The sequence below is a fragment of the Ochotona curzoniae genome, unplaced genomic scaffold (assembly GCF_017591425.1).
Source record: "Ochotona curzoniae isolate NIBS_2020 unplaced genomic scaffold, NIBS_Ocur_1.0 contig_4754, whole genome shotgun sequence".
Classification (NCBI taxonomy): Eukaryota; Metazoa; Chordata; class Mammalia; order Lagomorpha; family Ochotonidae; genus Ochotona; species Ochotona curzoniae.
The window spans coordinates 670,461-692,666 of record NW_024466378.1 but is presented as its reverse complement, the minus strand read 5'-3'; the positions used below and the strand labels follow the sequence as shown (position 1 = coordinate 692,666).

The 22,206-nt window shown below is 42.8% G+C and overlaps 1 protein-coding gene across 1 annotated transcript in view; it reads right to left on the bottom strand.

The window, feature by feature from the left end:
• Positions 1-12,635: 12,635 nt before the first annotated feature.
• DPT (dermatopontin) overlaps positions 12,636-22,206 on the bottom strand; it is a 30,608-nt gene continuing 21,037 nt past the window's right edge. The window contains exons 3-4 of the mRNA XM_040987534.1: positions 18,003-18,110; positions 12,636-13,684 (exon numbers count right to left, since the gene is read on the bottom strand). Of these exons, the coding sequence (XP_040843468.1) occupies positions 13,618-13,684; positions 18,003-18,110 (175 nt within the window). The 3' untranslated portion in view covers positions 12,636-13,617. The remainder of the gene's footprint in view (positions 13,685-18,002; positions 18,111-22,206) is intronic.

The following is a 22,206-nucleotide window of genomic DNA, read 5'->3' as shown; positions in this document are numbered from 1 at the left end:
GATGTAAGCTTATTTTATCCTCTTCCTATCCAGCTCTCTGCTTGAAGCTTGGGAAGACAGCAAAGGATGGCTAAGGTCCTTGGGTTCCTTAACCATGTGGGAGTCCAAGATGAAGCACCTGGCTCTTGGTTTTGGAGCAGCCCAGCTCTGCCTGTCGTGGGCATTTGAGGAATGAATCAGTGGATGGAAGATCTCTATCTCTCTATCTCTAACCCTGACTTTCAAACTTTATTTAAATTAAGTAAACCCCAAAAATACAAATAAAGAACAAAGAAAGAGTAAAGGGGCTGTCAGCTAGACTATTAAGCAAAGACAATCAACTTCATAAATCATTCGTTCACTCAACAAATATGTGACTTTAAAGAATTTGTGGTAGATGAAGTTACAAACAATAAATGGCCTGCATTTTAAAATTCATACACACAAAGCGTACTCAAAAGTTCACGGAAATTACGATTAAGAAAAAGCTACACCCTGATTTCAATTTTTTTGTGTCCAAAATATACTGATATTTCAATTCCACTTTTAGTAAACTTTCCAAATACTACTGCATTTATTGAGTGCCAATGACGTACCAGGAAGTTTCTGAGAGTTGTTGGACACAGTACTGAACCATGTGTCCCAGAGAAGGATTGTTTGACCCCAAGGTTTCAAATGAACTATAATGTTAAGTTGATTGGGGGCTCACACAGGCTGCAGCCCAATTGGTGATAGAGGACATATCAACTCCCCATGGCACAGCCCTAGAATCACATATAACGCAGTTTATACTGGAATCTCAGGCTAGGATAGAAAATACTGGGATATTTATGTTCTGGATTTGTTTAGGCCTGAATTCACTTTTTTTTTAAAGATTTATTTTTTTTTATTATTTTTATTTTTAGTGGAAAGGCGGATATACAGAGAGGAGAGACAGAGAGGAAGATCTTCCATCCGATGATTCACTCCCCAAGTGAGCGCAACGGGTCGATACTATGCCGATCCGAAGCCAGGAGCCTCTTCTGGGTCTCCCACGCGGGTGCAGGGTCCCAAAGCTTTGGGCCGTCCTCGACTGCTTTCCCAGGCCACAGGCAGGGAGCTGGAAAGAATGCGGGGCTGCTGGGATAGAACCGGTGCCCATATGGGATCCTGGGCGTGCAAGGCGAGGACCCTCAACCACTGCGCCACCACGCTGGGCCCCTGAATTCATTTTCAATGTGTAGGGTATAAATCTCTGAGAAAAATAACATTCTAAGTGTCAGCTTTATTATATGTAAATCTACTACAAATATTCAAATAAGGTATGTATAAGCATTTATATGTATAAAACATTTTACATTTTTAAATCATCATATATATAATCATCTGGTATATATAATCATTACCTGATATATATGTATGTATGTGTGTATATATATATATATATATATATATATATATATATATAAGATCTTGACCTTCAAGAGATGGAAATTTCTCTGAATTCATTGAGGCCAATAGGGCTCTAAGTTTCACGTACCAGTCTTGTGTAGCAACAATGTAGTAGGCACTCTTTGCTAGATGTTGAGGGTGCAATAATGAGATCTTTGATGGTAAGCCCGTCTATTGCTCATGTTGGTTACTGGCCAAAGGGCTTACTTTGTGTGGAAGGATCTCAACGTTGTCATTGATGTAAATGTGCATGCTTTTTCAGTGAGTGAGTGCTTACATCGTCTGATAGCGCTGGGAGACATAATGTCATGTTCATTAGTAAGTGCCCAAATTCTTCTCCTGGGAATTGAAGGTAAGAAAAGTAACTGAGGTGTCTAGAATCTGTTCTGACTAGAGAGCTCTAGTGATCAGTTTAGTTTATGATGTTGGCAGCTTGCACATAATGATGAAAAAGAGCATTGTGACATGAGGTAAGCTAGAATTTTGATAGTATCCCCACATGCTTCTGCTAACAGTGTCCTGGGGTTTAATCAACTGAAAAGAATACTGGTATCATTTGACTATGCTGGTCGTCTAGGCAAAACAACAAACAAACAAGCAAAATACATCAAATATAAAGAAGACTGACTTGGCGAGGGGAACTGACATAGCTGTGCAGGCTGAGGACTAAAGCAAAGGCCATCAGTGTCTGAATTGTTGGAGGGATTGTGCCATGTGGGCTACACTTGCTTTATGGAACTTGGGGGGTTATTATTTAGGGATCATTTTCTAAAGCAGACAACGAGACGTTCTGTAACTACAGGAGGTGTTGAATCTGAGATGCTATTATGTCGAATAGGTTCTGTATTCACATGAAACAATAGAGTAGCGAAACTGATTTTCAAGCCCCTCATGTGACTTTGTAGATCTCCAAATCTCTAGAATATCACCTTGTGTTTTTTATTTTTTACAAAGGCAACAATCAAAGTATTGGAATATGTGTTTGAATCATTTTTTTTTTCTGATGCATTGCCTACTATTTCAGAAGTCATTGGCCTCATCTGTGAAGTGAGGATAAACACTTCTAGCCCAAATTGCAGCATGGACAAAGCAAGGAAATTTGTTAGGGGCACGGAGTGCTGGGTCCTGTGAAATACATTTGCCTTTTCTCCTTTCAGCTCCCTAAACACAACACAGAAAAGGCCTGGAAGAGTACCTCACCAAACGAAGAGCTCTGATTCTTATATTCCAAATCTGTCTCTAAGGGAGTCCTGAGCAGGCCATCTAGCTCAATGGGCTCCAGCCACAGCCCCAAACATTCCCTGTGTTTGAGGAGTATTCTCACTCCCATAGCTGTGTTCAGGAAGCTTTTGTGATAGGCATGACTCTAAAGTCTTCTATTTCTCCAACCTCTAGTGATCTCAATTGCACCTTTGACATAGAATGGGCTTTTTTGTTTTGTATCCGTTACTGTGTGGGCAATTGCAGTCTTCTTTCATTCATCACCTTTTTGAGTTTTCAATCTTTATCTTCCTAATTGGAACAAGAAAATCCCTGACAAAAAGAGTGTGGTTTTTTTGGGGTTTTTTTTTTTTTGTTTGTTTTTTTGTCTCTTGGCCTCCTGTTTGTTCCAGGAACAAAGTGACTAATAACACTTTGTTGAGGCAATAGTCAACATTGTGTGTACAAAAAACCAGAGCCATGTGAGTTTAACAATATAGAACAAGCAATGATATTATTCTGCAAATAACTGGGCCTGCTCTCTCTGTCCAATATAATCTGCGTGTCCATTCTTTTTCATTGTATTTTCTGCTCCTCCTGCAGGGATTTGTGAATTTTCTCAAATCTTCCATATGTGTGGAGAGAACAAAGAGCCTGCGTTCAATCTGTGAAGTTTTGTGGCATGAAGTACTCCTCCACATCCATGCCATGAATTCCCTCTCCTGGACTCCTATGGGCAGAACTAATCTGCACATCTTGTACTATTGAGGTAGGGACAGGCAGGTGTGACTCACAGCATGTTTGACTTCTAAGAACATCCTTCTATGGGGGTGATGGCTAATGAGCTCACTTCTCAACGTGCCAATAAATAGGCCTCCAGAGAGAAATACTAACAGACTGACTAATGTGATTTTTGTACAAGGATGACATCCACATCCATGAGGCACAAATACGGACAGGCAGCTGATGTTGGCTGCAGGAGAATATGTGTTTTGAGCCAGAGGTCCTTCTCATTTGGCTCACATACTTAGCATAACTGCTTAACCTGGGAGAACTTTATATTTTTGATTTTTGAAATACAGAAAACAATAGGTATCTCTGACATTGTTATTGGGATAAACAAAGCATTGTATAATGTCATACTTTGAATTGTGCTGTGTACACAGTTTACATGCAATAATGGCAGCTGTGGTTATTAACTTCTGTTCTCTACATAAGAAATCCTCTTAATGCTTCTGTCACCAGCTTGACATCAGCCTCTACAAGAATCTTCTCTGCATTTGCTGAGTTTCTTCCTCTGAGCTAACATTACACTTTGGCCATGCTTCTGTTGCATCATCTTTCCCTCTGATTGACTTTGGAAGTGTTCTTTCTTGCACATAACCTATTTCACTAGCCTGCTCTGCTTTGTCCTTTGACTGATCTGTCCCCAAGCCCATTGATAGTTTGTTGTTCAAGCTTTATCTCCTTTTGACTGCCTGGTACTGTGCTAGCTGCTCAAATGCTTGTTTCACTATAGTTCACTGTTTGTACAAAAACACTGATGAACAGTTGTTAGTGTGGTGACATATCTGGACGTGTAAATGACAATTGTGACTAGCAATTGTGTTTTATAACTCATCCATCATTAATAAACAGCTTTTAGAAGGATGGGCTGTTGCTCATCTAAAGATGCTAAAGAAAGATACTAAGAGCAGGCATGAACCTCCATCAAAAGCACAGCATGCCTTCTAACAAAATTTCCAGTTTCCACCATGTTTTTAATCCTTATTTTTGATTATTAATTATTTAGAGTTCTGATTGACCTTCCCATGAAAAATTAAAAACTGATTAGGAATACATATACATTTGAAAACATGTATCTTGGATGTCAACTGTGAATAAATCATTTTGCTAGGAATGGGAAATCCACTAATGAGCAAGTTCAGAGTCCTACCCTCAGGGAAAGGAAAATAATAACGCAGGATGCTGGAATCAGAGAAGTCCTGGCTTCCAAGGTGCAGCTGTGCTTGGCCCTGAAAGGACTCCAGAAGGAGGAAGAAGAGAGGAGGATTTCTGAGCTACTGCAGCAAGTGTTTGTTTCACATTGGCTGTGTGGCAGGTGGAACATCCGTTTACTGTCTCCAGGGATCGGCGAGAGACATTGGAAAGAGCAGGTAGTTCGCCATATTAAATTATGACTCACTAGGCAGCCAGTTAGATGAAAGGGTCTGGTTTTATAATTTCATTCTTTCCATGAAGTAACCATATGGCCACTTTTCAGCTAGAACACCATCCTAAGGCTGAACTGCTTGGCAGCCACAGTGAGTGTTTTTTATCCATGAAATTCAAATTACTTTTCTTATTTAATTACAAACATAATCAATGATAATTACTCTTATAATTTAGGGAAGGCAGAAAAGTATAAATAGAAAGAAGCAGTCATATTACAACCCGAAAGAATACCGTGATTTTTACCTTACAATATTTCTATTTCACGTTTTTCACTGATGTAGAGATTTGTTCATTCACAGTGATAACTGGGCTCCTCCTGAGAACACACTTTTGCGTTAGGGGGAAGAAAAGAATGTTATCACAGAGTGGGAGACTGAAGTCCTTAGCAATGTGCAGTGTTATCTCATAAACGGGTCTCAAATGTAACCGGAAGTTCTGTTTGTTTTTCAGTTTTCAGGGATAATACAATTTTGTTAAGCTATTTATTTTTATTGGAAAGGTAGATTTAAAGCAAGGAGGAGACTCAGAAGGAAAAGCTTCCATTCATTGGCTCATTTCCAAAATGACCACAATGGTCAGAAGTGAGCTGATCTAAAGGTAGGAGCCAGGAGCTTCTTCCAGGTTTCCTATGCCAGTTAAGGCTCCCAAGGCTTTGGGCCTTCTTCCACTGTCCTCCAGTGCATAAGCAGGGAACTTGATGATAAGAGGACCAGCTGGGACATGAACTGCTGCCCGTATATGATACTGGTGCATGGAAGGGGAAAATTAGCCAATTGAGCCACTACTCTAGACCAAATATTACAATTTGTGAAAATCTATAAGCCTCATTAAAACCTGAGCAATGTTTGAATATATTATTATCAGCCCTAGAAATTACCTTTGGGCTAGATGTAATTTCTTTTCCTTGAGTTATAAAAGAATAAAAGTATCAGTGATCCAACAATTTAATGGGTAGGGGATTACATACTAACATAGGTCTAGACACTGTAAAGGGTTCACCTGGCCGGCCTCACTGACTCTGAATCTAAGTATAATGACCAGGTGCCATGCCTCAATGAGAGAGGTTAATCTGCAGACCAAAGAGAGGTCATTTGATTAAATTTGATTTAGGCTGCATCAGGAGAGTGTGGGGAGCTGTAGGGAGCCTGCAGTCCACACCCTAGACAGACGGACGGGCACCGAGCTGCTGCTTCCTGCTGTGGTAGAAAAAACAAGTCTCAGGAAGTCTGCTGTGATTGGCCCAGGGGTGCGTGGATGGCTCGCGGACAGCGCGTGATCTGTGTGAGGATTGGCCTGCCCGCTGCGTGCAGAGGTGATCTTTACGCTGATTGACCATGTTACCCAATATAAGGGAGCCAGAGAAACGAGAAAGAGAGAGAGGGAGAGAGTGCGCCTTGCCAAGATGTAGCTGCTGCGCGCCTCGCAATGCGCACTGGTTTTGCTGTGTCATCTCTATAATAAAGGTTCCACAAAGACAACGAGTGTCTGGGTTTGACTTGCTGGCCAAGGGACCCCGACAGGAGAGCAGCCATAAATGCCATCATGGCCTCTGTCCTGTTTGCTACCAGCATGTGCAAGCCTATTTATGCCTGGGTGCACTTATTCTAACTCACAGGAGAAGGCAGGCAACTAACTGGGCTTGGTGTTAGGTGTAAGCTTGACAAGAGAGAGAAAAATCTGTGGTTTTATAGCAAACAGGAAAACATGTCGCACATTAACATGCTTGAAATTTGAAGGCATATTTTGAGTTCATTTATTTGCTAATGTATGTGGATGAGTAGCTGGGATAGTGGAAGAACTTCTCTACCCCATGGTACTGCAGGTCTGTGCACAAAGATAAAACCCTCCTTCTTAGATTTCTATGTCTAGATTAAGTCCAAGTTTCAGGCAGATATGATAAATAGTGATTGATAGGTACAAATAGTAGGAAGCCTTATAATGTTGATATGGACTTCCAATCCTGCCAAAGGTGATGTGGCTGCAGGTCGGCCTCCTATTTCCTCTTGGTGAGGTCAGTATTTCTTGGGAAGAATTCCCTTAACTCCACACATTATTTTATGGCTACCATCATATTGCTCCTTGTGCTTGAAAGGCCACTGTCTTCTTACTATAACTCCTCAGATTTCCTTTTGAAATGCTGTTGGATGCTGACTTGTCAGTGTGTGCTGCAATCATCTTGCTTGCTTCTCAGTCCTTTGGTATAGAATCCTCTAGAATTTAGGAACCATGCTTAGCACAGTGGTTGGTAGATATAATAAAAATTTGATGAGTTATTGATTCAGTGCTAAATGGAATAAATGAGAGTTGAACTTAACTCTTACATATTTTGTGAAATTTATTTTCAATATTTTTAAAATATTTATTTTTATTATAAAGTCAGACATGCAAAGAGGAGAGACAGAGAGACATATCTTCTATCCAATGATTCATTCCCCAAGTGATCGCAATGGCTGGTGCTGCACCGATCTGAAGCCAAGATCCAGCAGCTCTTCCAGGTCTCTCACGCGAGTGCAGGGTCCCACTGTTTTCCCAGGCCACAAACAGGAAGCTGGATGGGAAGCAGGGCTGCTGGGATTAGAACCAGCACCCATATGGGATCCCGGTGCATTCAAGGCTAGGACTTTAGCTGCTAGGTCATGGCACTGGGCCCTATTTTTAACATTGAGTACATAGTTGAGAAGAATGCATGCCCATGTGGTTCTCTGATTAGTTTAGGAAGGATAAGGTATGGAGGAAGGTGTATGGGACAAAGTTCTTTCCAACTGTGACCACAGTGGGGGAAGGAAGGTGGCCACTCTTTGCTGTCAAACTACATCAGCACCCAGGAATGGGCGACCGTCATTGTTGACATCTTAGAGACCTCGATGTGCAGAAGAATGTTCTGAGGGTGTTATTGAATGGTTTTGATAGCTCTGGGGCATTGTCAGCTTCATTACGTAAGGGTTGAGAAAATCTTCCCAACATCTATTGGCTGAACAAGTTCACCTCAGTGCATCTACAGGCCTAGCTAGGAACATGCTGCAGAGGTTGGCCAGCAGAGCAGTGAAACCTCTGGTGCTTTCCATCTACCAAGGCGTTCTCTGTCCTTTGCTGGCCTAGATGAGCTGTGCATCATGTCCCCCCGTGTGCATCTGTGTATTGTGGCCAGGGTTTGAATCCCCAAGAAACCTTAGACTTGAATTTTGTGTGTGGCAATCAGTGTAGGGTCAGGTTCAGTCCATCACCTGTGCCAGCTAATGTACATACCGGTGGATGTAGCTGCCTTGTCAGTTCAACCCCCAGGCCCGTCTCTCACATGAACTGATGGGTGCTGTGGCCTAGCCTGGCCCAATGCAGCCTGCAACAGGCTCAGTTTTCAGGGAAACCCTAGTAATCCCCACCAGACCTGCCCCCATTTCCTGTTTGCTCATGTGTCTGCAAGTGCTACAGCCTAGCGAGGTCCATCTTACATCCCATCTGGCTCTTGTACACACCCATGAGTTTTGCAGCATAGTTCATGCAGGCCCTCCACCACACATATGCCCATGGGTGCCGTGGCCTTGACCAGCCTAGCCTCCTATCCCTGATTCTCACACTCACTTGCAGGAGCTGCAGCCCAGCAGGATAGTGTCCACAATCACCCTGGCAGGTCTGCTTCTAGCCCTAGATCTTGTACATGCCAGGATGTGCTGCAGTCAAGCCTTCCATGACTTGCACCACGTGCTGGAACTTGCCAACAAATGCTGTGACCTAGCCAGGATGTGCCTACATTCATTCTGACTCTTATGTCATTGTGTTTGACAGTCTAACCCGTCCTGGCCTGCCTCTAGACCAGCCCACACACAGTAGAAGCAGTGGCACAGGAGGGGAGTCTCTGAAGTTCCCCTACCAGACTTATTCCCAAACACGGGTCTTGCATGTGCCAGCCCATGTTGCAACCTGGTCTGAGATGGCTTGCTCCCAGGCTCAGCAATCACCAGCAGGTACTACAGGCTGACTCAGCCCAGACTGCATCCAGGCCTACTTCTCTCAGGAGAGTATGGCTTATGCCCCATCTTGGCTCCAGCTTGTGCTGGAACTGGCCTAGTTAGCCTATTCCCCAAACCTGGCTCATACTTATATCCATGGGTGCATCAGTTTGGGCAGGGCTGGTTTTCCCCTAGCCCTGCCTCTGTGTTCACCAATAGCAGCCATAGCCTAGCAAGGAAGTTCCCCAAGTTCCTCTATCAGGTCCACTTCCAGCCTAGGGTCTCATGTGTTCTGGTGGGTGATACTACTCACCTTCATATGGCTGGCCCCAAGTCCTGACACTCACTGGTGTGTACTGCAACCTATATCAATTGGCCTGCATCCATTCCAGCTCTTGCTGGTGGAGGTTACAGCCAAGCCCATTATGGCCCACCCCTAGACTTGACTCTTATGTAAATCAGTGTGTGACACAGGCTAACTCACCCTATCGCATACTTATTTTGGCTCTCATGAGTGCCAGTAGGTGCCGAAGCCTAGCCCAGTCATGCCTGCTCCCAAACCTTTCCTACACACATGCCTATGGGTGCTATGGCCTTGCTAACCTGGTCCATCCCCAACCCTGGCTCTTGCACTCACCAGAGCCTGCCCTAAGACCTGGACCACACATTTGCTGACCTGGACAGACACATTTGTCTGTCCTGGCCCACCCTCAGCCCTGGCTACTGTGCTCTTTAGCAAGAGTTGCAGCATAGCAGGATAGTTCCCTAAGTTTCCCTATTGGGTCAGCTCCCAGCCCCAGAACTCATGTGACTGGCAGGTATCATATCTCTGCTTAGCATGGTCTGCCCTCAGTCCTAGCCTTTGCATATGCTGTGCAGGTACTGACTCAACCTGGTGTCTCTCTCAGCCCTGGTTTCTATAAGTGTCAGGTGAATTCTGTGTTCCAGTCTGGCCCTTTCCATCACTTCTCAGCCCTAGCTCTTCATGCAAACAGGTGAGTACTGCAGTTCCACAGAGGTGAGCCGACAAGTCACCTACAGAATCTGCCTTCAAGATCCAGTTCTCTTATGTCCTGGTGGGGTCTGTACACCTATCTGACATGGCCTATCTTCTGCTCCAATACTTGTGGGGAAATCCTGTGGCCTAGGTTAGCCAGGCTTACTACTCAACCCCAGCTTTTGTATGGGCCAATGAGTAGCAAGGGATGTAATTTAGCCCAATCCAGGTCTTCCAAATGAGTGGATGACTTGACTTGACCCAGATATGTCCTTTGGTTCTCTTCTCTAAACCATTCCATCTCAGGTGGAAAACTCCAGAAGATATTTCTCTCCTGTCAAAGATGCCCCCAGCTGCTCTTACTCTGATATGTCTCCAGACCTCCTTCTCAGGCAACCTGTAGCCCCACCACGTGGGAGTTGGGATGACTTGTCCCAAGCTATTGTTCCTGCCTTTGCAACATGTCTTTTTAAAATCTTAAACAAAGATTTATTTATTTTTATTGGAAAGTCAAATATACAGAAAGAAGGTGAGACATAGGAAGATATTCATCCACTGGTTCACTCCCCAATTGGCCACAACAGCCAGAGCTGAGCCAATCTGAAGCCAGGAGACTCCTCTAGGTTTCTCAAGTGCAGGGTCCCAAAGTTTTGAGCCATCCTCTACTGCTTTCCAAGGTAACAAGCAGGAAGCTAGATGGAAAGCAGGGCAACCGGGAAAAGAACCAGTGTCCACATGGGATCCCAGTGTGTGCAAGTCGAGGACTTTAGCCATTAGCTACTGTGTGCCAGGGGCCACCTTCCCCACAGATCTAAAAAAAAAAGTAGGCAATTACGTTGGCATACTGGTATAGTTGACACAAATTTGGCATTCACCAGATCCAGAATTCCTGCCAGCTACTGCTACTGGCTGCTTTTCTCCCGGCAGTATAATACTTGCTTAGGTACAAGGCAACCTAGACAGTTGCCTTCAGCTGGGGGGAGCCCTTCTCTGCAGGCTAAGCCTTGGTTTTCTGAGGGAATTTGTCAGCACTCAGCTTTCCTTTTTTTTTTTTTTTTTCTTTTTGTCTTGCCATTAGATTATAGGTCCTGAGAGGGACAAATTGCATCTCTGCATCTCTCTTTTTGTCATTATCCTGTTTAGTGCGACCATCATATAATGTGGATGTTGGGAAAGGGACTTCTGTCTATACAAGGAGATGACGACCTGTGGACACTTTAACATCACACAGATACCTTCTCTCAGAGCTGGGACAGGACCTACCTACATCTTCAACTGCAATGACAGGTTCATACTCTGGAAAAAAAAATTCTCAGCAAACCCCTTTATAAACAATTCAGGGAAAATTGAGTCCTAGGATTGCAAACAAAACCAAAGAAAACAGAACAAAACTACAAGAAATACCGACATACATATCTTATCTTACTTAGACCTAGGAACAAGAGGTGACTTGATCGAGGCTATGGAATAAGAGAAAGATTATAAAGTATAAGCACTATCATCAGAAGAACAGGGATTGAGTCCCTGTTTGGTACTTAGTTCTTGCTGACTGACCTTTAGTACTTATCCAAGTAATCCACATTGACAATGTCTTTCCTGACCTTGTGATTAATTTATGATGAAAATAGCAAAGTTTCAATCCTATCCACATCTTTCTCGTTGCACTGATACACCGTTGTTTCCCTTGGCTTATGTTCTTTTCAAGTCTCCTCTTCAGCTCCTTCCAGTCTCCCCATCACATCTTCTCACCTGCTTTTTGTTTGCATCCTCCTTGCCGGGCCAGCCAATCTGTACTGTTTGTCTTCCTTCCAGCTGTGCAACACACACCCAAAGAAGGCCTTTCCCTGGCTGCTGTTCTGAACCAGCATTGCAGCTGCTAAAATATTAATGGGTATCTTTGTGAAAAATATAACTGGGCAGCTTCTCATTATAAATGAAAATTGCCAGAGAGGCAGAAACAATGAAATGGGGGAATGAAAGCAAAACCACAATATGAAAAATGGCTTTAGAATGAAGACACAGGAGGCACCCTCTACTCTGCCTCCACCCACACACAGTGCTGGGATTTTGCTGTTGGGAAATGGTGTCTTATGGCTGAGATTTGTCACCGCTGACCTCCTAGAAGAGACAAGTCACATCGCAATGACTTCTGTGGTTTTTGTTGTTTGTCTCCTCTCCTTGTTTCCCTGGAGAGGCTTCAGGGAGGTCAACACAGATCATAAAGGACAAGGCAAACTGCAGTCAAAGCATATGGGCCTTTCTGTAGTTAAAAATGCACCTGGTGTTGGGGCATAGAGGACTGAAACACAAAGGAACGTGTTTCCATGCCTTTAGCCAGTCATTAAAATACAACATTTACCACTTAATGACTGTATTGTCTAAATCTTTGAGTACACTCTGTCATTGTTACCATTGTATTTCTTTCTCTTTTTTTTTTTTAAGATTTATTTTATCTCTACTGGAAAATCAGATATACAGAGAGGAGGAAAGACAGAGAGGAAGATCTTCCATCAGTTGATTTACTTCGCAAGTGGTCTCAATGGCTGGAGCTGAGCCAATCCGAAGTCAGAAGGCCGGCACCAACTCTGGGTCTCCCATGCAGGTGCAGAGTTCCAAGGCCTTGGGTCATCCTCTACCGCCTGCCCAGGCCAAAACCAGGGAGCTGCATAGAAGCACCCATATGGGATTCTGGCGAGGACTTTGGCTGCTAGACTACTGCACAGAGATCTATTGTTGTGTTTCTCATGCCTTGCCTGGTGTGGGACACAAACCACAATGCTAAGCCCTGTTTTTGGAATGAATGTATAAATGACCTGGAATTGCATGGGTAGAGAAAAAAAACTAAGACATAACATTAGCAGTATAGTAATTGATAATACTTTTATTCATTTTATGAGCAAGACAGTACAAAGCAATGGGGACAAGAACACCACAGGATGGTACTGCTGCCATGGAAGACACCCCAGAGCCACACATCGGCACCTATCCAGGGCAACCTTTCCAGGTGAGCTTGCAGTAGCTCTCCATGGCCACTGAGCATAGTCCAGCTTTCACAGGTATCCTGAGCTTGTCTCCAGGTACCAGCAATTCAAATTCCTTTGTCCATTTTTTCTGCTCAAATTAGCCACTCTCAAGCCCTCCAAGTCTCAATTCCATTTTTGTTTGATTGTGTCATACTTGAGACTTACTCTAACATGTGTCCCTGGCCCCTGCATTCTTTTTCATTTGTGAATACGCTAACATTTAGCATCTAGTTCCGATACTCTCTCAAATGTTTCACCTCTGTCCCCAAACTTCCATCATCCCATTTCCAATCCCAGTCCCCTCACTGCTGGAGTGCAGAGCTCTGTAGTTTGGCTTGTGGGCATTTGTGCAAAGATGAACCAAGCTGGCATGCCTTGAGGGCAGAAACTGCTCTTGGGGAGGAGCCACAGTGTCTAGACAGATGTGGCTGTGGTTAATCTTCACACTTCTTTCCTTGACCTCTACCCCTGCCCTCCATTGAATGTGCAGCCATTTTGTTATAAAAGCCAGGCTGTGGCAGGTGTTCCAGGAGGCAAGCAGTAAATGTCCATGCTATATTTGTGGTATGCAAGGAAGCCATCGGTCAGTCATAGAGAATGGCAGCTTAGGAGTTGTGTTGAAAGTGAGAAGCATGATTTAATTGTGGATTTAATTACCCATGTGATATTAGACAGAAAGACCCAGGGAGCTGGCACCAGAGTCACCAGCTCAGGAAGAAGAGAGCAGCAAAAACAGCTACCGGAGATCCAATTGATGTGAACATATGTGGGCACCCTCAGGGCTTCTGGACCCTTTCCCTTCAACCAGATTTGAGATGTGGCATGCCTACACATTTTCAAACTCGCAGTCATAATCGGTCATCCGGCACATGATGAACTTCCACTGGCGATCCCTGTGAAGGAGGTGAGGGAGAGAGTCAGAGGTAGGAAGAACACTGCCCGGTGAAGCATGGTGTTAGCTGGAGAAACCAAGAGCTCAAAGGGAACACAGGCTGCATAGGCTCTTAGAAGATGTCTTTGTGAAGTCTCCAGAGAACCGACAACCTGTGAAATCGGGTTTCCCCCTGAAGGGGTGCAGTTAGGCCTCTGGCTAAGCATGGACAGGGAGCTCCTCTTTATAGCTCTGCTCACCACTGCTGTCTCCACAAGGTATCTCGAGCACCTGCAGATCAACCGTTGGGAGTAAAAGCACTTGGCTGTTTCATTTGTAAGGAACTGTCTTTAGACACTTCTCCCTCTTTTGCCGAGTACAAGCCTATTTAAGTCTCCATGCTATACTGCTATGTGTTTCCCATCAGAAAGCAATCATGGAGAAATGAAGCAAGGGGAAGCAACCCCAGAGCCACCTCATGTGAGGATGCCACCTCTGCATCACAGAAATGGTGTTGCTTCTGTGCTGAAGGGGGAGGGAAGGAGGATGAGAGTGCATGGAGTTGTTCAGTTTTGCAAAGCATGCTATGCGTCCATGTCAAGGGATATTTTTTGATAAAATCAAGGATGTGCTATTTGTTCATTCATCTAATAAACAATGAGACCCTAACGTGTACAACACTCTAATGGCCTGCTTGCATTTCACAATGAGAGTGATCACTTAGAATCACTCTTGACTGAGCACCCACAGGTGCCTGGCAAGGCACTCAGTGCTTTACGTGTCTTCTCAGCTAATCCTCACAATGATCCATCCATTAGGTGAAGCAGTAGGCTCAGAGAAGGGGATTCAAGTAGCAGGTGACAATGTCAAATTTCAGGCCTGTGTGACTAATGTCATAGTCTCTCACTTCCATCGCATTATTTCTCTATCACCAGAACAATAGCTCTTGAGTCCTATGAGGAGGATTCAGGGCAAAATCAAGATTGTTCTGCAGTTGTTCATGTAAAGCCTTTCAAAGCACACCAAGGGCCTTCAACCTCAGCATTATCTTTTTTTTCCCTTTTCAGTCTGGGAGGCCTCAATCAAATTCAGGTTAACCTAAGCACCACGAATGAGAAGGCCCCAAATGGAATGTGGAGTTGACCACAGTCTCTTTTAGGAAAGGTGGTGTCCTCTGCTCTAACAGTCGGAAGCAGGCTCTGTAACTCTCAGTCTGCAGCTCCATGTGGTTTTTTCTTTTTTCTTTTTTTTTCCTCTTTATAGGTATCTGTTCCAACACTTGTCAACAGAGAACAAAGCCTGCTTTAGGTGTAGTTTAAGAAATTGACTGTACGTCTGTTTACCAAATGAATTGAATTACTGCAAGTAAGCCTTGTTTAACTGTTTAACTTGGAACATGGACAAGCAAGGTAGCATGGTCACATTCATATTACTCTTGTAAGAGGCAGTTAGTACGTGGAGAAAAATATTAGACTTTTGAGATTTGTGCATGAATCACTAGTGGGACCAAGTGGTTCGACTAGGCTCCATCACTGGTTTCTCTCCAAGTCAACAGTTCTCTACCAGGGAAAATTTGCTCTTTAGGGGTTAGATATCAATGTCTGCATGGTATCTGTGGTTTCTAATGAGTGGGCTAAAATGTGAAATGCAGAGCACAGACCCTGTAGCAAAGATTGATCTAGCTCTAGAGTTAAGTAATGCACAGGCTGGGGAATTCTGTTCCAAGACGAAACCACTACAATTGACAGAAGGGTCTGTAAACCACTGTTGGTGTCAGCAGTAAAACTCTATAGGTATATTGACCCTACTCCTAGGAAGGGAAAGCAATATTCCTTTTCAATCTAACACCATGACATAGTGTTTCTAGTTTCCATGATTCTGGGTAATCTACTTAGGTGAATATTTCCAAGCCAACAGGATTCAAGCATTTTGCCAAAACACATTTATTTTTGCAATAATTTTAGCTGACATTCTTTTACTTTTCTTAAATGGGAAATGCGGGACTAATTATCTTGTGGACATCGTTAGATGGCTTGTGACATCATTAGAGTCATTGAGCACCTTGTAAAACTGTTACTTTGCTTTTGCATTTTGTGTAATACAGCATGGATAAGTAAGATCAGACCACCACATTTTAAAACTTCTTGAGTCTTCCTTTTCTGAAATATATTTTCTCATCCAATTATTTCCTCACATTGGTAAAATGAGTCTCATCCCCTGCACTCTATCCCTTATCTCTTCCCAACCTCCCATCTCCCCATCCCCCTCTTTTTTTTTTTTTTTTTTTTTTGGTAATGAAACCCCCGAAATATTCCCATTATAATTCACTGCGTTTAGAAGACAGATAATAGTGCTAGTTTAAAATGTATCTTAAATAAAAGGAAGCAACATGTGAGGTCTGAGAGCTTCTTCTGTGAGGAAACACAACAACTTCTGCTTTGGGAAGCTGAGACTTTGTTTGTACCTTTCTAGAACTACTTAGGGTCTTTGCTATTTTTAAATAGTAGATTATATTAAAGAGGTTAACTTCTGTTACATGAGATATGATTTCATCTGAAAAGATAGGTCATCTTAGGTCATTTTACAAATGGTTAAGTCTTACTTGACTTGCAAAACATGTCCTGGTAACTTTTCAGGAATTTACTTCTGTGTAAAGTGATCATCACTTGAGTGAAAGTAGGTCAGGTCACCCTTCAGAAGCTGAATTTTCCAACATCTTTCTCTATATTGATAGAGGAACTAAGGACTAACCCCATGTAACGATATCTCTGAAGAATTTTTTTTTATTGTTTCATTTTGTTTGGATAGATTTGAAATGGGGTAGAAGTGGTCATTGTAAGAGAAAGTAAATGAAAAAAGTGCTTTAGCTGTAGGTTATTGGAGCTTTCATATTTTTATTATTCTTGAATTTTCAGAAAGATTTGTCCTATTTATTTGAAAGACAGTGGTGCACAGAGAGAAGGAGAGATAAAGAGAGAGGTCTTCCATCTGCTGCCTCACTCACAAAATTCCCAAAATAGTTGGGACTGGATCAAACTGTAGCCAAGAGCTAGGGGCTAAAAGCTTGGGATATCCTCCATTGTTTTTCCCAGACCATTAGCAGGGAGCAGGATTGGAAGTGGAGCAGTTGTGACTTGAACAGACATCCTATGGGATACCACACCAACCGTGGCAGTTTAACCCAGTAAGCCACATTGCTGGACCCTTTTTCTTGTTAATTTTTTTCAAGCTTTATTGAAGTATGATGTATCCCCTCCTTTCATTTCTAAGCATGATTAGCAGTCTGAATTCTTGTGCTAGCCCGTGTGTTGAAACTAAGTCACCACCATGAGGTTAAGAATTGGGGTCCTTTGAGAAGCGATCAAATCATGAGAAAGTTCTGCTTCAGAGTGGGATCGGTTTTTCCAGGAGAGAGGAAGAAAGACTCTGCCTTGGCCTTTGCTTTGTGGGGGGATGCATTCTTGAAGCGGTGAGTAAGCCCTCACCAAGCTCCTGATGACTACTCCCCGCCCTTAGGCTTCTCAGACTCCAGCACTGGGAATTACTGCTTCTTCTTTTTTTTTTTTTTATTTATTGTTGCTTACATTGTATTATGTAGTACAATTTTATAGGCGCTGGGGATTCCCCCACCCCTCCCATACCCCTCCCCCCATGGTGGATTCCTCCACCTTGTTGCATAACCATAGTTCAAGTTCAGTTGAGATTCATTGCTTGCAAACACATGCCTAGCATAAAGTTCAGCATCTTATTGTCCAGATAAGTTCAGTGGCCTCTTGGGGAGACCTTCTATGGTCTGAAGATAGGTCTAACAGAGTAAAGATCTGCTTCTATGGTATGCAGTCTAAGGCACCGGTGAAGAGGATCCATATCAGACCCAAATCAGAAAAGTGAGTTCTGAGTGCTTCCTCTTTCCAATTCCCCCCCGCCACCTCTTGTCTCTCATCCTCCAACCCCAAGTAGAGACACAGAAATGGAGAGGCTCCAGTTTGACAGTGGCATCTCTTCTTGTCATTTCCCCCTCCTCTCCTCTCGATGCTTCAGAAAAAAAGGCACTCTTCAAAACTGCATGAGGGGGAAAATGTTAGCCCATCAAAGGATGCCAAGTAAAAATGTTTTTGGACTGGAGCAGGCCAGAGCCCATGGGTGAGTTCACGAGAACAGCTTATTTCCCACTTCACTGCCTCCAGTTGTCCAGCCAAGCGCTCCCTTAATCTTTGGCCAGTTAAGAGAATAAAATAAAACAAAGCACAAATCTAAATTCTGCTGATATTATTGCTGCCTGGAGTTACTCCCTAGGTCTTCTGAGTCCTGATACCTGGGGAAGGGGCTGTCCTACTCACCTTTCCACTGCAGAGAAAGTGGTTGTCGCTCCCCGTATGTAGTAATCATAATTGTAGGAAATCATATCCATGTCCTCACCGTAGTGGCCTGGATATTCTGTTGTTAGCCTGTGCAGGAAGAACAAAGGATTGGAGAAAAAAAAATACACACTGTTACGTCTGGGAACAAAGAGGAGATAAACCAGGAGGAAGCTATGATGTGCAACTGTATTGGGAGAATCAAACAGGACTTTAGTGATGCTTTTTATTGCTCTTTCCATGACTTAAAATCATGCCCCCCAAAAAAGGTGTAAAGAACTCTTCAGGCTTTGAGGAAACATTGAATGATATTAATAGTAGTCCTTTTCCTTTCATTTCAGCTAGCACGAACTGGATGTTGACATACTTAACTACCGAACCTAGCAGAGAATCCCCTGCCTGCAATTAGTTTCCATGTATGCAAAGATTTAGTTTCAGATATTTGAAGAACTGTTTTTACAAAACAGTTTTGAAATTCATGCAGTTTTCTAAAAAAAATCACTCCATGAACTTTGTAAAGATTGATTTGTATTTATATAATGTATGTGTGTATGTGATTTTAATATGTATATTTTCTCATGTGAGTTATAATCAAAAATAGTTTCAACAAATACTTAACTAAAATGTGAGCTTCATAAAGGTTGAATTGTGTCCTGATCATTTGTTGTTTCTATAGCAGCTGCAGTAGTTCCTGATACACAGCAAATATTTGCTGGGTAAATAAAGGCTTTGGGAGAGTCATTTGATCTCAGTTTCCAGAGTCATAAAAGAATAAAAGCAACCATTTAGGTTTTCCTTTAAAAGTAATACGACTGTGTGGGGGATATATTGGCATGTGGCAGGAGTTGAATCATTTCCTCCTTCTCCAGTCTCTAAGATCAGATTCATTCCAGGTTGGTTCACGAAGGGTCCATTCGGTGCATCTTAAGCACTACACCAGACGACTGCCCCTTCATTTCATTCTTGATGATTTTTCTCTCTCTCTGCCTTTGACACACACACACGCACACACACACACACACATTAAAAAACAAACAAACAAACAAACAAAAACCTCCACCAGTGGCTTCTGAGAGACAGCGTGAGGAAGAGAGAACTTTCAGAACTCTATAGTGAGACAGAGCGCTTGGACTCGTCCAGGAATTAAAGGAAACTACAAAGTACAAGAATGGCTAGGGCTGTTAAGTTGTGACTTCTGCCTTCCTGCAGACAGTCAGGAGAAGAGCTCAGTGTGGCTCTAACAACTTTTTTATAACTAGATCACTTCAGGCAGTTTTATGGCAAAACATACTTCCCACTGAGATTTGCCACAAATTCCCAAAGCAATTAAAGCAAACAAACAAACAAACAACCCAAGGTTTTAGATTGGTAAAATGACACAGAAGGCAGAACAAGCAAGTACTATGTTCAATTCATTGCAATTAGTCTGCTTTTGAAAGGACTTATAAAACTGTCATTTAACTCTTCCAATAAAAAGAATTCTGTCATTTTATTGTTGTTGTTTCAAATATGTGTTTCACAAGGCAGAGTTACACAGGGGAGTGAAGAGTCAGACACACGTGAGAGAGATCTTGCATCCCCTGGCTCACTCCCCAAGTGTCTGCAAAAGTTGGAGTGAGGCCAAGCTGCAGGTGTGGTCCAGGAGCTGCAATGGAGTCTCCATGTGGGCAGCAGAAGCCCAAGTAATGGAGCAACCTTCCTTTGCCTTTTCCAGGCCACTGGTTATGAGTAGAATGTGAAGTGGAGCAGCTGGGATATGCATTGACACCCATATGGGCATCATTGTCACAGGTGGTGACTTTATCCATGATACCACACTGCTGACCTCCCTGCCATCATGTTTTTTGGATGAAAGACTGTTATGGTAAAACTCCTTACTGCACAATACTTTTTCTGTGGTTAGGAGCAGGGACAGATACTGAGGTGTTTCAAAAGGAACTGAAAACTTGATGAACATAAACTTGTGTCATGTAAAGTTACTGAGATGGAAAGAAAGTAATATGTCAGCTATGAGATGAAGAAATGCAGTTAAAATGGAAGATTTCTAATATTAATGCACAGTTCCACAATCTGAATTTCTTTTTTTTTTTTTAGATCAACAGTCCTAATTGGACTTAGGTTTGCTGATCAATACAGTAGTTTTGAGTGAGCTTCTCATAGATGTTATGGCTTCTTTCTCATCACAGAGGTTAGGTTTTAGTAGTTAAAGGAGAATATTTGAACCTATTTCTCAGCATGAAATGGCTCAGTTAAAATGTACCTCCCATAAATCTTTGATTGCCAAGCTGTTGGAACTGCAGTCAAAGACCTCTTTGATCTGTCTATCTCCTTCAGGAGGAGTGAGGAAAACAGGATTATTTGGTGTTAGCCTAGAGCCTTGCCTTCTGGACATTCAGTACAACTGCTTTGTACATGAACAAATGTGGCCTTGGCTGCTTCTTCCAAATGCTAGAAGAATCATTCCTTCAGCCTTATCCCACCATGTGGGAATTCCAGAAAAGCACACACTACAGATTCCTTACCACAAAGAATGGAAGAAAACCCAGAATTTACACAGAAGCAAACTAGAATTGGCTACCTGAGGAAGCTACGCCTCAGAAGCTTTTGTCAAAATGAGCATAAAATGAGAGTATTTTTTATATTATGCTGTAGGCTCAGCTTATGCTCCCATAGCATTTCACAGAAACTTCTGATGGCTTAATATCTCACCAATTAATTAATATTTTATTAATATTGATACATTAATACAATTAATATTTTATTATGAACATCTTACTTTAATGCTCTATAATATGTCAGCACTGCATGTTTAACATGGTTATGACAATATAATGTTGCATATAATTTTGTTTCATAATGGTGATCAACATCGTGTTCCCACTGAGGGGATCTTAGTACCCGGCACCTTCCACCTTTTGTGATCTAGTACCGAAGTGAAAATGGGGGAGAAACTCCACATGTGTTGGTGTGGTGTGTTGAGGTTGGCTTGTTTTGTGTTCAGCTAAAACTAAGATTCTCTACTGCCAGGCAAATAATTAACTCTCTTAAATAATTTCAGTCTGTTCATGATCACTCCCATTGCGTAATGTTTTTCATGTAAACCACAAGAAACGAGAATACTTCAGATTAGACTGCTTTAGGATTGCCCTACGTTGCCAAATTTATGTTATATCAGAACCTGTGTACATTATTTTTTCAAAGACAGGAGAAACAAAACTGAAATACAGTTAAGTGTAAAGAAGGCATCCACAGAGTAGCGGTCACTCTGTCTTCTGCGCCAAAGGGCTTGAACAACAAAGGCTCCACAGACACCCACATACTGCCTTGGTGCAGACAGCCGAAACTCCAGGGCCCTGGAGGGGGTGAGAAAGAATGTCAAATTGTCATGTCATTCTTCTTGTGGCATTTGGGGGATGAACGTTTCAAATAATGCCGATAGGTATCATAAAACAAAGGACATCACTCCAGAGATGTCTGTGACTCAAGTTAGGAGAGAAAAGTTCCTGAATGTTATTTCAAATGTCTCTACTGGGTCTCCAGCACACTGTCCAAACCCAGGAGTGGCCAGGAGCCCACTTGTTTTGGCTTGCATACATTCCCACAGGCCACATTACATCATGACCATCTGGGCCTGTATAACAGCCGGGACAACTCCACAGCCAAGAATCTTGTCTCCAACTAAAATAACTACTTTCTCGTCTGTGTTTGCTGCGTGGTGGCTACTCCACTGCTCTCTAACATGGCACCTGGAGAGGGGTTACTTCCCAACCTAGATTCAGGGAAAGCTCAGTTCTATGCAAAAAGAGTGAAATTGGGATGCAGACAGATTTGCTTGACTGAAGTAGCTTTCAAGGAAGATCCAGCATCTGTACTGCAGTTGTCTCATCTGTGTGATAGTATTGCAATCTATGTATTTGTGGGCAAAATGATCTAATACCTCAGCAGGCGGCAGGTGGCAGTGATTGCAAGTTACTGTTCTTTTGGAACTTGCCCAAAGGCTATGAACTGTACTGATATTATCTCTGTAAACCCCCTACTGATTGACTAGCTGAATTAATGAATGGAGGAAGAAATGGTTGCTTCTGGAACCAGGAGCGGCAAGCAGACTAGACAGAATGAAGCAACTGCAATAGATTTGGTCCGTACTTGACAGGCTAGCTTTATTCTAAGTAGCTAGTAAGGTCTG